Source organism: Coccinella septempunctata, chromosome 4, assembly GCF_907165205.1.
Source record: "Coccinella septempunctata chromosome 4, icCocSept1.1, whole genome shotgun sequence".
NCBI classification, from domain to species: domain Eukaryota; kingdom Metazoa; phylum Arthropoda; class Insecta; order Coleoptera; family Coccinellidae; genus Coccinella; species Coccinella septempunctata.
Genome location: NC_058192.1, coordinates 24,362,852 through 24,379,714, shown reverse-complemented (window position 1 = coordinate 24,379,714; position 16,863 = coordinate 24,362,852). Strand labels below are relative to the sequence as shown.

At 37.1% G+C, this 16,863-nt stretch overlaps 2 protein-coding genes across 2 annotated transcripts in view; both read right to left on the bottom strand.

Annotated features, from left to right (window-relative positions):
• Positions 1-74: 74 nt before the first annotated feature.
• On the bottom strand, positions 75-1,520 carry LOC123312348 (peroxisome biogenesis factor 10-like). The gene is made up of 3 exons (XM_044896724.1): positions 1,052-1,520; positions 735-977; positions 75-451 (listed from the first exon to the last, which is right to left on the bottom strand). The coding sequence occupies exons 1-3, from the start codon at positions 1,313-1,315 to the stop codon at positions 104-106; spliced, it is 855 nt and encodes a 284-aa protein (XP_044752659.1). The 5' UTR covers positions 1,316-1,520; the 3' UTR covers positions 75-103.
• Positions 1,521-13,009: 11,489 nt separating this feature from the next.
• Positions 13,010-16,863, bottom strand: part of LOC123312349 (homeobox protein six1-like) — a 43,557-nt gene continuing 39,703 nt past the window's right edge. Inside the window, exon 5 of the mRNA XM_044896726.1 lies at positions 13,010-13,788. Coding sequence (XP_044752661.1) covers positions 13,575-13,788 — 214 coding nt within the window. The 3' untranslated portion in view covers positions 13,010-13,574. The remainder of the gene's footprint in view (positions 13,789-16,863) is intronic.

Sequence of the window (16,863 nt, the reverse complement as noted above, 5' to 3'; positions counted from 1 at the left end):
AATTCTCCAATGAACAACTCGAACCAAGGAATAAAATATCAAAAACCAAATCATATAATTGAAAAAACGCTAGGTCCTTGTTATAAACCTTTATTTCCAAAAACTATATAAAATTTTGTAAAAATATAACTCTTGAAGGAATAACTTCTTCTCTGCATAATGGACACTTATGAGTGTAGCTTAAACTTTCATATATACATTCCCAACAAAACACATGACCACAGGGGGTAGAGGATGGATTTTTTCTCTTTTCATTGCATAATACACATATTTTATCAGAAGTAGCACCTCTGATTGTTGAGAGGAGACTCTCAGTTTCTATTTGTTGGTTGAATCTATTAGCCCATACTTTCTTTGAGATATTGAATGCACTATATATTATTGTGATGATCCCAAGTATTTTGAAACTGTTATGAAAAGATTTATCCTCTAACCAATCTCTGAGAATTACCTAGAAATTGAATTTAAATAGTAAAATATGACATTACTTAAATCAAAAGTTTCTGTCCTACATTAATGAGATACCAAAATAGCTAATTCTTTGAGCATTATGTGGAAGTTTATCTCATGGAACTATCACAGAGCACTGCTAATTATTTACTAAACAATGAATAGGGAAATATGGCTCAGTGATAGTGAATAAAGATCAACTTTCAAGCATGATGAGCAAATGCTTATATGAACTTAACATGATTGAAAGCTCAAGACAATTCAAAATCACAACGAATACTCACATACTGAATTCCTGAAAGTCTATGAGCAAATGTGTAATATGTACCATTTAAATAGAAGATTGCCTTATGAATCGTTAGTAGATCACATTTTATAATATTCCATATAGAAAATAAATTAAGTAATGACTTTCTTGCTTCTTCCCTCAATTCTCCAGAAGATTTAACTTGTGATTCCATGTATGAAATCAACCTATCAACTACAGATTCCCCACCAATATGAAGTATAAGCCATATAAGTTGTGTCTGAAATACATACATAATCATTTTATTTCAATCAACTATTGCAATTTCTTATACAAGTAGCTAAAATTGCAAACCATTCTACTTGGGATTCCATTTGTAGACGTGAATCTTAAAATGTTTGAATATTCTTCTCCAAGTGTTTGTAAATTATTTCCCGTTGTTACATAGTAATACCAAAGAGATGAGATAATTGGAATGTACTTTCTGAAAATTCTATCATTTCTAGATCCAAGGGATTTTGATAAGCTTTGAATATTTTCTTCAAGAGCTTTTATAGCTAAATCATCCCTCTGCATACATCGAAGAATATCGACAACTTGGGCCTTTTTAGAAAACATTTTATTAGATATAATTCAATTCGTTATAATAGGTACTTCGTTCACCCAGGTAAACTGCGAGTCCAATGTGCATTGTGATCAGTACACTATTTACTTAATAGTTATTATTTCGAATGCATATTCAAATGGATACAAATCAAAGATTATAGAGTTACTCTATAATATTTGGATACAAATATAATTTTACTTTCTACTTCTCTTCAGACAAAGAGTTGTTACTCTTTGCTTCAGATAAGCGATCAGTAGGTTAGGACACAGAACAGACCCATTGACTTACTTTATGGGTTAGGAACATAGAGAAAGGGAAAGAGGAGAGTAGTCAATTCAGTGTTATTCATGGGCGACACGTTTAGTGGCGCCCCCCTTGGCTACTGGAGAAACTAATCCGAAAAAATTTGCGCGGGAAATTCAAATAACGGCCTCGTTTTTGAAATAATATTTACCAAGTTCGAAAAATACACTCCGTCGCCTCTCTCTACTCCTATTGTTCTTTTTATCGAGTTTAGTGGGAAAGATTCGATTAAAAGAACGATAGGAGTAGAGAGAGTCGATGGAGTGTATTTTTCGAACTTGGTAATTATAGATTTTTAGACGAATCATGAAATAGTGTAATAAAATAGAAAATCAACTGAAATAAATATATATTCATGAAAATTTTAGAAAATTACATTTGTATAGAAAAAATATACAGAAAATTAACCGAAATGAATATATAATAGAAATATTTAACAATAACAACTATAATTACAATATTGTACAGGATACATTATATAATGGAACTGATCTTGTAAAGGGTTGAATGGATAAATAATATGGGCCAAACTAAACACAAAAACTGAACTTTGATATACATGAATAACTGAATTTGATGGATTCAGGCTTTGTTTCTATGTGGTCATATCATATTGTATATTATCGTAATACTTTCTTACAATTATTAGAGAAATACATACATTACTCCAATTAATCATGAACAACCGAGTCCACATGTTCTTCACATATAAACCAGAAAAATGTTACATGCGACTTTAAAAATAATTTCAACTTAGGGGTTATCGATGCAATATGTCCAAATGGCGGTACAATATGCCATTCTCATCATTTTCATAACTCTTGTTAGATTTAGAAATGGTCAAATATCAAATTATTGCAGTTTTATATGATGTAATAATAACAGTTCCAAAAGCAGCAAACATATTTCCCGGAGGATCCCCTAGATTGAGACTTCTAGTTCTCAAAATCTTGAATCCCTGGTCCCTACAACTTTTGTGTGGCATTTATTGTTTAAAGCCATCCAGACTTTAAAGCCATTTGAGTCTTTCTTGTTTCTTCTGGGCATGGGATCTGAAAAAATATTCTATATTTCGGTATCCAAAAAATGAATAACATTTCGCAATTTTGTAAAATCAAGCAATACATAATTTCAATTGATTATAGAAATAGAAATATATACAAAAACTCACCATGTGTTCAAAAGCAAACAATTTCTTTTTCGGGGAATAAACAAAAATCTCGAAATACTCTAACTTTTTGCATTAACACATTGACGGACAGTACCTATTTGGCAGTTGCTTGTGATATGACGCGCATGTATACTGATTTAATATGGTTCAAACTTGGAGTGATATACATCAAAATATTAGTAGTGATTTGGAGGATGTGAATATGGTAAAAAAACAACAGACGGCTTTAGACGTCATTGTCATAACATGAACATTTTTCTTCATTTTTTTATGACATGGACGTTCAAAGGCGTTCTCATTTTTTCAACAGAAAAAGTAAAATTTCCCTTCATTAGATTTGGTACGAAAGTTATAATGAAAGTTTAACATGGAAACTGCGTAGTTTTCGAGAGTAACACTCACACATTTGAACAAATACTGAACACGCTGAATGGCTGTGTCGCGGCTGAATACTCGGTATAGCAAAGCGAATGATTCGATCAAGATCGTCATCTTTGGGGTACACAAAACTCAAAATGTGTGAACGATGTGACGCTTTTTCATAATATCACGCTTTTCCAACGTCCAGGAACGTCATGTCGATGTTAGACGAGTTTATAGGAAGACGTCTATAAACGTCTAAAAACTGTGCCGTCACATCATGCACAGTGACCTGAACGTCTATAGACGTCGTTGTCCGTCAATGTGTTAAACAAAACAAACTCAGACGGAATGACGAAAATCAGCTGACTTGAGTTCTGTCATAGATTACAGATTTCTTTCATCCACATCCACTAGTTCTTGAACTGGCCACCAAACACTAGCGCCATTTCCGACGGGATTCCAAAAATTCTTAACCTAATTCTAAAAACGTGTCCCCCGTGTTGCCTATCTATTCGGCAGTCTCTCTTTTCTCTTGTCTCTGGTTAGGAAGTTAGGTTAGTAGAAAACCACTACTCTCTGTAATCTGTGGTAGAAAACTGTAATAATAAACAAAATATAAACACTGAACCAGAGAACGTAACAATCAAAGATTATGAAATATAACTCTTTGGTTTTGGTAATAATTAAATTATGCCTTCCTACGCCACGCGGCTGCGGACGTGAAAAGCTAATGCATCCCTCCAAAAAAAAATCTTTTTATCCATCATATAATCCCGACTACCGTAATATACAGATAGTTTCAAAATTCAACATTTTTCGGGGTTATATTGAATTTCCTCAATAATTCATTTAAATACTTCTAGGTCCGCAAACGCTAGTTACGGATGTGGAGGGTGTTAAAAATTCAATTTTAAATTATTTTTTTATGGAGGTCTGCATCGCAAAAGGAGGGAGGTATTTCCAGCATCTTTCGTATGAAAATCAAAGTTAAAATAGGTATTTTTTAATTATAAATTGATATTACATTTATTGAAAACAATAAGATTACATTTACTCCAATATTATCGTACTTGTGTTTGGTGTAATAGTGTTTCTTTCTTTTTAAGACTTGAGTAGGTATCACGAATTTTGTTGTCGACATGCCTGGAAATGGTGTACTTAATTTGTGGCAAATATGCCTATGTATGTGTCGATCATAAAGACAAAGAGGCGAGCGAGAGAAGACAAGACAAGACCGCGCTTTACCAATCATTGCCATGTGCGCATGAACAATGAGTTCTGTTATTTGGCGAATTCATGCGTAGAACATTACGTAATACGTTCCGACTGGTTCCGACATTTTTAATGAACGGTGGACAAATTCCTATTTCTTTGTACCCGTTTATCATAAATTATAGTATGTTTAATATGTCGTGAATCACTGTCGATGTCGAAAGAATACAATATTCATTCATTCATTGCTGTAACCCGTTACCGGGAATAAATGTACAAAAAGAGAAAAAATAAATAAAAAAAAAATATAAAAAAAAAATTGCGAACAAACTTGTAATTTCTTAGGGCTAGTTGCGACTGTGTGCCCTCCTGTGACTAAAGAGACCCAACCGTGACCTGCAGATCCTTCCACACCACTACTCTGTAATCTCCACACTCAGGGCATGGATAGTCACCAACCAGATCTGGCCGCCGCTGTATCCTTCTCGAGTCTCCATTATAACTGTGTACCAAAGACCTCCACTGTGACCTATCTAACGCTAGTTGTTCCCAGTTATGATTGGCATTAACTAATTTTAGGGATTGATGTAGTGTATCCTTAAACCGCTTATACTGGCCTCCTGGTTTCCGGGCTCCCTCAGTGAATTCGCCATATATAGAGCTATTTTGGGGAGTCTTGTGTCGTGCATCCTCAGAATGTGGCCGCTCCATCTGAGTCGGGCCCTCGTTACTTGAGTCTCAATTGTTGTACTACTCGCGCGTTGCAAGACCATTGCATTCGAAACTTTGTGGAACCATCTGATGTGGATTATCTGTCTTAGATGACGTTGTTGCGTTTGTTCAAGCTGTTTAATATGTCGCCTGTAGGCCATCCAGCTTTCGCTTCCGTAAAGAAGCGTTGGGAGGACCACCGCTTTGTAAACAGCTGTCTTGGTCTTCAGACTGAGGTCGTGATTTTGAAATACTCTGTCCTTTAGCTTCCAGAATGCTCGTGATGCCGAATTGATACGGTTTTGTATTTCTGTGTCTAGATTAGCCCTAGTATTTATGAAGCTTCCCAAGTATTTGAACTGCTCGACCTGTTCTAGAGTTTCATTCTCCAGGCTGATATCTGTTCGAAGGCTTTCTGGCGGACTTACCAGGATTTTGGTCTTGTCTATATTGAGTCTAAGGCCTAAAGCTTCGTATATATGTTTATAGGTGTCCATCATTATCTGTAGATCCTCTGAGCTGCTAGCGATGAGTGAACAGTCGTCTGCATATTGAAGTTCCGTGATAAACTTGGTACGGGTTATTTTTGCTCTGAGGCGCTTCAGGTTAAACAGGCCTCCATCAAATCTGAATCTTATCCCAACACCTCTTACGGGCATTCTCATGTCAGCAATTATCGATACAGCTATGGCGAAAATATTGAACAGTAAAGGCGCTAATACGCAGCCTTGTTTTATTCCAGAGTTGGTTGAGAAATGGTCGGTTGTAGAGCCATTATGCTGTATTCTAGCGGTGTTGTTGGTATGAAGACTTTTACACACTGCTAAGAATTTTTCGGGTACTCCAAGACGTGCCATGATTTTCCATAGCGCTCTCCGATTCACCGAGTCGAATGCCTTACTTAAATCGATGAAGGCTGTATAGATTCTTGATTGTTGTTCACGGGCCTTCTCTTGAAGCTGTCGCAGTGTAAAAATTAGGTCCACCGTACCTCGATTTGGTCGAAAGCCGCACTGGGATTCAGGCAGTAGCTTTTCTAAGAGTGGAACCAGACGATTAGCCATAATCTTCGAGAGAATTTTACCGGCCACACTAAGCAACGATATGCCCCTGTTGCAATTCGACGTATCGCCTTTGTTCTTATAGAGGTTGATAACTAAAGCGTCTCTAACCCAACTGCTTTGAAATTTCTCCAACTCCGTTCAACATTGGGGGCGGCAAGGTCACCCCATCCCCCTTAGAGAGACTTTTTCTCAGAAGGATCGGAAGGACAGGCGGCCAACATCCATATATCCTCGGAATTAAGTGAATTCACTGCAGTGTTTCTTTCAGGTATATTTCCGGGAGGGGCACTGCCACCCCCCGAAGTTCCGCGGGAGTCGGAATATACACCCCCTAGGATCAGTTGCATTTTGCATTCGAAATTGAAACTTGTCTCTTGTCTATGATTCGATTCGAACAGTTCCGTGGTGTATGAACAGTAACGATCAAAAATTAAATTCCAATTATTTTGTTAATATTTCTTCTGAGTTGGATATAATACATATAGCAATAATTCAATAGGTTTTTTATTTTTTTCCCACCATAATGAGAGAACCCTTTCTAGAGAAGACTCAGCATTTTTGCGCAGGGGAGATTTACGGGGGGGGTACTGGGGGTAATTAACCCCCCCCCCCAGGAAATAGTTTTTCACACTAAATCTTCGAATGGAAATGATCTAAACCCCCCTCCCCCTTTCCCCGCTTTTCACTCAAGATCAGTTCAGGTCCCTCGCTAAATCTTGCCACTACCCCCCCCCCTCCGCATTGCTCTCTGGATACGCCCCTGATGTAGCGCCCTATTGGGGGCGGCATAACAGTATTTGCACGCGGGCGCTCAGACAGCTAGCGGCGGGCTTGCCAATGTGTCTCAATGTCGTTATAATCCGGTGGTGTTAGGCTATCTTTGACGGCAGCTGTGAATCTTTCCTTTGTAGAAGGGTTTTGTAGTTTGGAGATTTGAAGGCGCTCTCTTAGATACTTTGGCTTGCATTGGTATTTTGGGCGCATTGAGATTTTCATTCTCGAGATTACCAGCCTATGATCAGTTCAGCACTCCAGATCTGCTCTGGGTTTAGTGACCAACACCTCTTTCAGATCTTTTCTTCTCACGATCACATAGTCGAGGATATGCCAATGACCTGAGCGCGGGTGGCGCCAGGTCCCCCTTAAATTGGGTCTCGTAATAAAATAGGTGTTTGTTATACACAGATTGTGTTCTGCACAAAGAGCCAGCAGACGTTCTCCATTCGAATTGATGCTGTCTGTGCCGTGTTTCCCTATTATTTCCGGCCATAGTTCTGAGTCTTGACATCTGCCCACTCTGGCGTTGAAATCTCCAAGGAGAATAATTCGTTCCCATTTTGGGATTTTACTTAATGTAGCAACGAGTGTTTCGTAGAAAGTGTCCTTTAAGTTGTCAGAATAGTTCAAAGTGGGTGCATATACTGCAATGATGTTCACAAACGTGTTATTCGCTGCAGGAAAGCGTAGGGTCATTAAACGTTCTGAGATACCAACTGGATTTTCGGTAAGTTTGGCGGCCAGGTCGTTTCTAATGGCAAAGCCTACGCCATGTTGTCTGATTTCGCCTTCCGGCAAGCCTTTCCAGAAAAAAGTATACGCTTGTTCTACCAAGCTACCTTCGTCCGAAAAGCGTGTCTCGCTTATGGCAACTATTGCAATGGATGTTCGTTGCAGTTCCTTATCGATTAGGGCAGTACGTCTCTCTGGTCGGTCGGCCTTGGGGTTGTCTAGCAAGGTTCTGACGTTCCATGCTGCAAAAGCTATGTGCTTTTCATTGGTGTTTGTTCGATGATTCACTCGCTCAGGCACCCTCCCCCGGAGATCCGGAGAGATACAAATTTTGTCCTGTTCGACTGATCCATCTTTTTGTAGGAGCTGCGTTAGAAGGTGTTTAAAAGCTGCACTGGTAACGCTGTCAGTGCAACTTTGGTTGCGGCTACGACTAGATTATCTTGTGGCACAGGTATCCTGAGACGACAAGGTCTGAGACGTAACTTGAGCAACGCAGAGAGCCGTTTCCTGCTCAAGCCAATGTTTAGGCTAGGTTATTGTGGGAAACAGAGTTATACCGCTCATGTTCGGCCGTCAGAGCCTCGTTCGTAAGAACAGGGTGCACCGCGAGTAGGTGAGGTTGGCATTTGAGAGGAGAGGCTATAAAACGCATCCTTCTCCCTTACACCACAATATAAAATGGCATTATGTAACAAAGCATGCATCTTGAACCTCAAGGGCAACTTAGAGTGGACAAAATGAAAAATCTTCAACTCAATTTGAAACGGCAGCAAGATAATTTTAAAAGGCAAAATGAAGAGACCGAGGCATGCGTCCAAGTTATACCGGGTGTCCCAGAGCTTTTAGGCCAGCAAATATCTCAGTTACCTGCGGAAAAAAAAATTGAAAAAAATACTTGTCGTAGGAGACCATACGTTCTTTCATGCCGCATAGCAAAATCCACCCCCTGACAAACAACCCCCGAGAAACCACCCCTAACTTTTGTTTTTCAAATGGCACCCCCATGTTTGTTGTGCTTCAACTTACAGTTTTTTTCATTTCTCATTCAATGATGTATCATGGTAGCTAGAATGGCATGCAGAATTATGGAAAATAAAAATACAAATGAAATACGAATTTATACGCTCAGCTGTATTGTTACTGCAACATTATACTAAAGGAAATGTTTTATAACATAAATTATAATAAACAAAAAGTTCTAACATTTTATTGACTCTTTTTTTTCAACATCCACTTTTTCTTGTCTCTACAATGTGGACTAATTCGATCAGTCCAATTAAAAGTACCCACTAACGAATTCAATTTTATCGAGTGACTATCTTTACAACTACATATTATGATATATCATTGATTGAGAATTAAAAAGAGCTGTCAGTTGAAGCCAAACAAACATGGGGGTGCCATTTGAAAAACAAAAGTTAGGGGTGGTTTCTCGGGGGTTGTTTGTCAGGGGGTGGATTTTGCTATGCTGCATGAAAGAGCGTATGGTCTCCTACGACAAGTATTTTTTTCAATTTTTTTTTCCGCAGGTAACTGAGATATCTGCTGGCCTAAAAGCTCTGGGACACCCGGTATATGTAATAGCTAATAGCGGAAAAAATTACTCAAAATAAGTCCAACCGTCTGTTCCGATATTCCTGAACGGTACTGTCAGTATTTCAGAGACGATGCCTATTGGCCCAGTCGTTCGAGTTCTATTGTTATTCGATTGCGGGCCAGTAAAACCAGCAATATCGGAACAGGCCCCAAATCATTCGCTGGAAGTCGAAGAATGTCAATGCTAGGGAAATTCTCTTTCCAAATAATAAAGAAATTTTCAAGATATTGAGTTTGTCGGGAGTACATAACAATTGAGTAGTGGAATTAATGTCTGTGAATTAAATATCAATGAATATGTTAACGGCATGCAGACAATTATTGAATTCTGAATTCAGAATTCAATAATTGTCTGCATGCCGTTAATATATTCATTGGTACATAACAATCTTTCGACGTATTGAAGAAATTGCAACCGAAATTGAACAATCTTTGAAAAGAAGGATTTGTGTCGTTTTTTTCGTCCATATGTGTAATCTTTCGAAAAAAAAAGAGAAATTTCGTGAGTAAAAAATTCAACGTGGCAGGAAATAAGTAATTGTTCCGTCTAATTTTAATGTATCCATGCATATGCATATGGCCGAGGAGGACAATATGGATCCTGAATATGGCTGAATATGACTCTTAATAAAGGGTTGAAGACCCCTGAACTAGAGCCTCCTCGAATACTGCCGGTGTATCGGAACTATCGCACGAATATGAGGCGAAGGTCCGGCCTAGGTTCTATACATTAAAATAGCCAAAATCCGGAATCTCGAAATCTCGGGAACAAAATAAAATGGCCGTCTTAGGTTACTATCTGATATATACCATATATTAATATTTCATATCCATCAAATATACTTTTTCTTTACCGCACCCAAAATGAAAATTCAGATTTCTAGAGGAACGTTTCGTTGCTATATTTCAACTTCCTCAGGTCCTTGCCACATATGGGAGGGAATGAGAAAAGTGTACCAATTTTTAACAAGAGGTTATACCAAGATATTTCCATGAAATTCATTTTCACTGTTTTCAGTTTGCTACGCCGAGAAAATTCAATAAATGTATTTTCATATTTTTTTCACTTCAAGAAAAGGTCCAAAAATCGCACTGATAAGGCAGACGGAGCTTGAGTTGGCCTTGGAAACCATAGAAACTTATTCAACTCAAAATAGAAAAAGAATTGAATCTCACTCACTGGTTTGGGCAAGAAATTTAATAAATTTTAAATAAAGTCACTTCAACATAGGAAATGTGGCAATGAATTCAACACTGAAAACTCATAACATTTCTATTCTATAAAGTAAAATAAGTACAATAAACAAACAGCCAGAAGGTATACTATCTATTAAATAAATAATATTTATTTACAAAGCTTTTGACATTAAAAATCTAATAACACTAATAAAATTAAGAAACATTCATTATGAACTGGGTTGATACATCATACTCATTATTCCGATACTCCAGTGATAATTTGTATAAGCATAGGTTTGCAAGCTGTGTTTAATTTTTCGTATTTCATGTGCAACTTTGTACATTATAATCATGAGAAAATATATGCAGAAAATCAATTCGATCATCAATTTTTTTTAAAGGTATATGTAATGGTCGTTATAATATGGTAGAGTATATTAAGGGCATTTCGTTGGCTGGTTTTCTGTATTCGTATTCAATTAAAAATTAATCTTCAATAGAATGGACGACCAGTTTAGGAGTTTTTTTACTGCAACTCCATTATCATGTCTAAAACCTACAACCGAGACTACAACAATATAGAGAATCAATAATTAAATAAGGGAATTTTTGAAGCTCAAACATAATGAAAAACCAAAATACTCATACATAGCTACAAGACAACCAACGATCTAAACTTCAGACTTGATAATGTAGTTTCAGGTTGCTGTAAAAGAACCCTCCGATACTAGTCGACAATCGTAATGAAGATGTAATGTAAGGACTCTGTTTTCATTTAATACGTTTTTTCTAATTCTCTGTTTTAGCCAATTTGTTTATGTGGTCTTGACGTAATGTAAAACGCGGTCGTCAAAGCGGTTTAACATCAATATCGATTTTTCCCATTCAATTGTGAATGGGGAGAACCATATGTTCAAGTTTTCTTCATTTGCAAAACAGCATTAGAGTTTATAATTAGTGAAAAAGCCATTTGAATATGATATCTATATATTCGTAACGGATGAACGGATTTATTGTGTATCTTTCTAGGACATTTGAATGTAGTGCTCGTCATTCGAATTTTAGAAAAGCATATTCCGCATATTTCGATCACAGACGAAAATGAATAAGTAGAATAATTTCCAATCCGAATATGTCACAATGAACTTTTTCGGATTCGCTTCAGATGGTAAAAATGATTTCATTTCAAATAAATTTATTTCTCCTATGGCCATATGCACCGTTTCATTGAACAAAGATCAAATTCAAGATTCAAGATACAACAATGGAGAGTCACTTCGATATCGCCACACGCCAGATCACACTAGCTCACATTGGCGTAGCCCACGCCACTGCTAGCTGCCACTGAATTGCACCTCCTCTGCAATGTCTTTTTGTATTGAATCACGTTTATTTTATAGAATTTCTATGAATTGAAGATGGTTTAAGAATTGAATCTTTGTTCAATGAGACTGTGCACACGGCCAATAAAAGGTTTATGAGTTGTTTTCAGAAACCAAAAACATTATCAAATTGAAATATTTTCATGTGTCTTTCACTGTGTCTTATATGACTTATATGTAATATAGATCCAAGCAATATTATGGAAAATTGATATTTAGAGCTGGTTCCACAAAGCTTGACCTGAGAGAACATTCTAGGTCCTTTCGTTTGCATAAAAAGTGTAGCACTTTTCTACACTCGATTTTAGTATTCGTTTGCTGGTTGAATTTACACCAGTGTAGAGGAGATGTAGGTCTCAAAATGCTTGTCTCGGCTTTTTATATCACGTTCATGATGTATGGAGTGATATAAAACTTCAATCGCAAAACACGGAACACCTTAGGCTTGTCGCAGACATGCAATTTTTAGTTTTGCAACTGTTTAGTTGCAGAAGTGAGTACAATGCATTTATATGGGGCCGCGCAGACATGCAACTAAAAAGTTTTGCGATCAAATAGTTTCAGTCTCGACACAAACTAAACGATTGCGCAGCAGTATTGAGCACAACGCTCCTAGTGTATCTGCGCCCACTTGCGATCAATTCATTCTCATTCAGTAATAATTGAAAAACTTTTTGGGGTATTTTCTTAAATCCGAATACACTTATGAAATTGGCTCTTTATCAAACGATGGGAACTGATTGGGTATACCCAATATTTCCTCTTTTGCCGTATTTTTTTCCACCTATGGAGCTCAAAGGCGCACACCGTTGCTAACTCGTCGAAGTCCATATTGCAACTAATTAGTTGCATGTCTACGTCCACCTGGAGACCAAACTATTCGGTTGCGTACGCACAGTACTCGCACCGCTTGCAATCAAACTGTTGCGCAACTATCGCAAAACTGAAAAGTTGCATGTCTGCGGCAGGCCTTAGAGTATGGTTAAGGTGTTATGTGACTAAACAATGAATCTAATGCAAAAACTTCGAAAAAGTTCCTCATTCTTCATTCCTTATCAATTTTCTATCATAACACTTGGATCCGATAATCAGGGCAAAATGATATTTTTTGTTTTTATTCTATCAGTACCTTTCGGTCGCCCTAAGGGAGAGCGCGTACCAAAGTAGCGTAGCACTGACATAGCACATACATGACAAAGGCGATGCAAAATTTTCAGATATCGCACATCTGAGTAAAGTTACACTTATTACTTTGCATCGCCTTTGTCATGTATGTGCCATGTCAGTGCTACGCTACTTTGGTGGGCGCTCTCCCTTAGGGCGACCGAAAGGTACAGATAGAATAAAAACAAAACGTTTCCAGTTTTTTCTAATATTTCCAGGCTTAGAAAAAGTTTCTTAATTCCGTCCGTTATACGGCCTAAACAACCGAGCAAAGTTCGACAAGGAAGTGATGTCACATGATGATTGCTATGTATCTTTGTTCTGGGCAATGTTTTAAACGTCTAACCATGCTTTTCTCATTTGAACTTCTTTATTCGATGAAGTGAGATTAAAATTCAAGCATATCACCTCGAATTTCTTTTGACCAATAATGAGAAAAATTTCTTCAGCAACTGATCCTTTCATTGGTTCAGTTGTTGAAAATCACTTTTGACCGCTCGAATAGTTTCATACTTTAAGAAGTAAGGACGAGATATTTCTTAGAAAATCCACAGATTTGTCTGAACTTAGCCAACTATCACTATTGATGATCTTGATTCGCACACAACCATTGTCACAAGGCTTGATAGTCGTGCAAAAGGGCTCCTGGGGGTTGGTAAAGGGGTTGACCGATCGAGGAACCCAATCCTGCGGCGTAGGCGCTCATCTGTGCTGAGGCAGTGCCTACAACTCCTGTTGGTGCAAAGGAGCTGAGTTTGTGCTGGTTGTCGCCCTCACTGTCTGAGCCACTCGAGTCTAAATGAGGTTTGTCGGAATTTGTTTGGTTACTGAAATGAAAGAGACGATAATTAAAATCTTCAAATCTTTGCTTTTACATCATTAATCATACATTTGGCGAAAAAATAATGTAAGACACTATCAATTTATCAACCATATTAAAAAACAAAGATTAGAATCAATTCAGAAGCAATCAACAGGTTTAACGATCTGAATCCAGCCAATTTGTCATCGTCCGAACAACGAAAGTTCCATCGACAAAGAGCAAAGAGTAGATGCTGGCCATGCTTTTTGTCTCAATTGACCTCGTCCGAGCAACACAACTCACACTCCGATGGAAAACGCATATGGGACAAATGCCATCTTCTCCTAGGTTCCGATCTGGAAGAATTGAATTGGATCTCGTTTCATGCTAGATGACGCTCGAGCACTTAATAATACTTCGAAGCTACTACTAGTTTTTAATTAGGATCCGTCAATTCCAAGCGTTTTCCATTGTAGTGTGAGTGGTTGCTCTGACGAAACCATGGTCAGCATCTACTCTTCTTCGATGGAACGTCCCCTTTTGTTGTCCTCACCATGACATATCGGCTAGTTCGATTCAGATCGTAGACTTGTTGATATTCATATCAGCGTGTGGTATGCCTGAGAATCAATTCTTATTATTGTAAATGAATTAGAAGATTGATAAGTGTGTGTGGCCTCTTCGCTCATCTTATTATTGTATTCATTGCCTCTCTACTATAGGCGTTATCTCTCATTGATTAAACAAAGGTTTCCCTCAAGATACGACAGAAAACTGCCTTTTCGGTTATTTTAGATGAAGAATTTGTATTGTTTTTTCTCAAACACTAAATGGTCTTGCCAGCTGGGGAGTCCACAAAAAGATTTTTTTGTTCTTCAATCATACATACATGGCTATTTCCCTATCTAATAACTTCTATAATATCGAAGGAAGAAAAACCAAATCGAAGACTTGAGGATATTTCCGAGTCCAATTAGTGCACCATTTAGAAAAGGAGGTGCAATTCTATTCAAAACCGAATGGGAGGGTGATGACGTAGAAGGTGGCAGTGAAGCTCACTAACAGATCTTTGTTCGTTAGCATTGGCGTAGCATAGAAAAGGGGTGAAGCTATAAAGAAGATAATTTAGAGCAACTTCAACTTTTGTGCGATGCGAAAACGTTTTTTAAAAAACGTCTACGTCATCGGAAGTGCGGAATATACTTTCACGAGTTAGTTTAGTTAGTAGGTGAAGAGTGAATTATTTAAATCTATTGCAAGGCACCGCCTAATTTTATGAGGGCTACGCCATTGCCGTGGTTTGTGGCGATATTATTTGATATTCTTTATCTTCTTGCACTCTTATATGTTGAACAACTAAAAATCTTTAGGATTTCAAAATAGTACGAAAATATTTGAAGATGAACTGAACTCATGTTTGAATCTCTAACATTCACCCGAACCAGACTGAGACGGATTAAAAGAAGATTTCTGGCATGTCTGAGGTACAGATACGGAACGAGTTCTGACGAAAATAAGGGCTTTGTTGTGTTTTTTCTTTACACAAGAATTAACTGTTATCTCTTCCTCCATATTTTCAGGTGGATCCTTTTTGATTTAGTTTTTGGAAAATATAATCTTGTTTTTCTGGCCTAAGTACAGTAGTGGAACAAGTTAATTGATGTTCTGCAGTTATGTTGTATTTTTTATTTTTTGTTCCACAAAAATATTTCCTTCACTACTGCACTGTTATCTCCTTATCTTCCATATTTTCAGGTTGATCTTGAAAGTTTTTTCGATTTAATTCTTGTGAAGTATGAGTTCGTTTTTTTACGCATATTCGTTTTTTTGCAGCAGATTGATTACACGACTCTACAAACAAATTTTCGTTTTGTGTCCTAATGTTTATACTAGGATTTTTTGATTAATTATGCACAAAAACGAAAAAAAATACATTTTTTTGGTATAAAGTTTGCTTTTGTGATAGCTATAGTAATAATACTCATTCTTCATTTTTTTTTAATTTTTAATACTTTCCAAAAAGACCGCGCGATGGGAGTTGGGTGTTTACCTTTCCAAAGTGCCGCTAGAGGGCAGTCGAGTCATAAAAAACGTTCAGGTGTTGTTTACAAGCCTAGACAAACATCAAATGTCGTCAAAAAAGTGTAAATACGATGCTGATGCATTTCGTTTTATATGTGATCAATTTATTAAAAATTCGAGACGTGAAATACGAATTAAAGACATCTCACGTTCTCTATGAAGCCTATGAGCATATTTTGACTTTTCTGTTTGAAATCAAGACAAGCCATTTGCTCTACATGTTGCTTGTAATGCTTGTAAAAGATGTCTGGGGGTTAAGTGAGAGAAAGTAGTTATGAACATAAAATAAAAAGTAAAAGCGTGAACTTTTAAATTATTTTCCTCTTTTTTGTAAGTTAATTTAATAGCTAAACTTAATAAGAATAATAAACATATTTATTTCATAGTTTTATTTTCAATAAAAAATTTAAATCAGAGATTTCGAGAAATATCGTTGAATTAGTCTCCTGAACACAAAAGCAAACTTTTTCATGCCATATATTTTTTTTTCGTCTAATTAGGATCTAAAATATCGAAATTTGGTGTTGACCCGTGTTATTGATATTGTTGGATATGTGCAACGAACACATGTACTAATATTCTATAAACGATATTAGAATTTCGATTATCGAAAGAAAATGTAATGAGTGTTTCTTTATACTACGACCTTTTTTAATTCTGGAGTCGGTGAGAGCATCACCAGTTGTATTACTGATAGAGAATACTCCTTTTGACTTTTTAGGAAATGTCTTTGGAACGTTACATTTTGAAATACATACTCGAAACTAAAAAATAAAAATGGGTTTCGTTTCTATTGCACAAGTTGGCAACATCGACTGAAATATGCGTTGATAATAAAGGACAACAAATACACCATCTTGATGAGATAGACAAAGATGGCTGTCAATGAAGTGTGGGACGAACGAGGAAGGTCGTAAAATTTTATGGGATTTTTATGGCCGGTTGCTGTTGAGGCTCGCCAGTGAGTACGCGCGTTATGATGGCTGCAAATCAACAGCTGTTATTTTATAAACAAGCC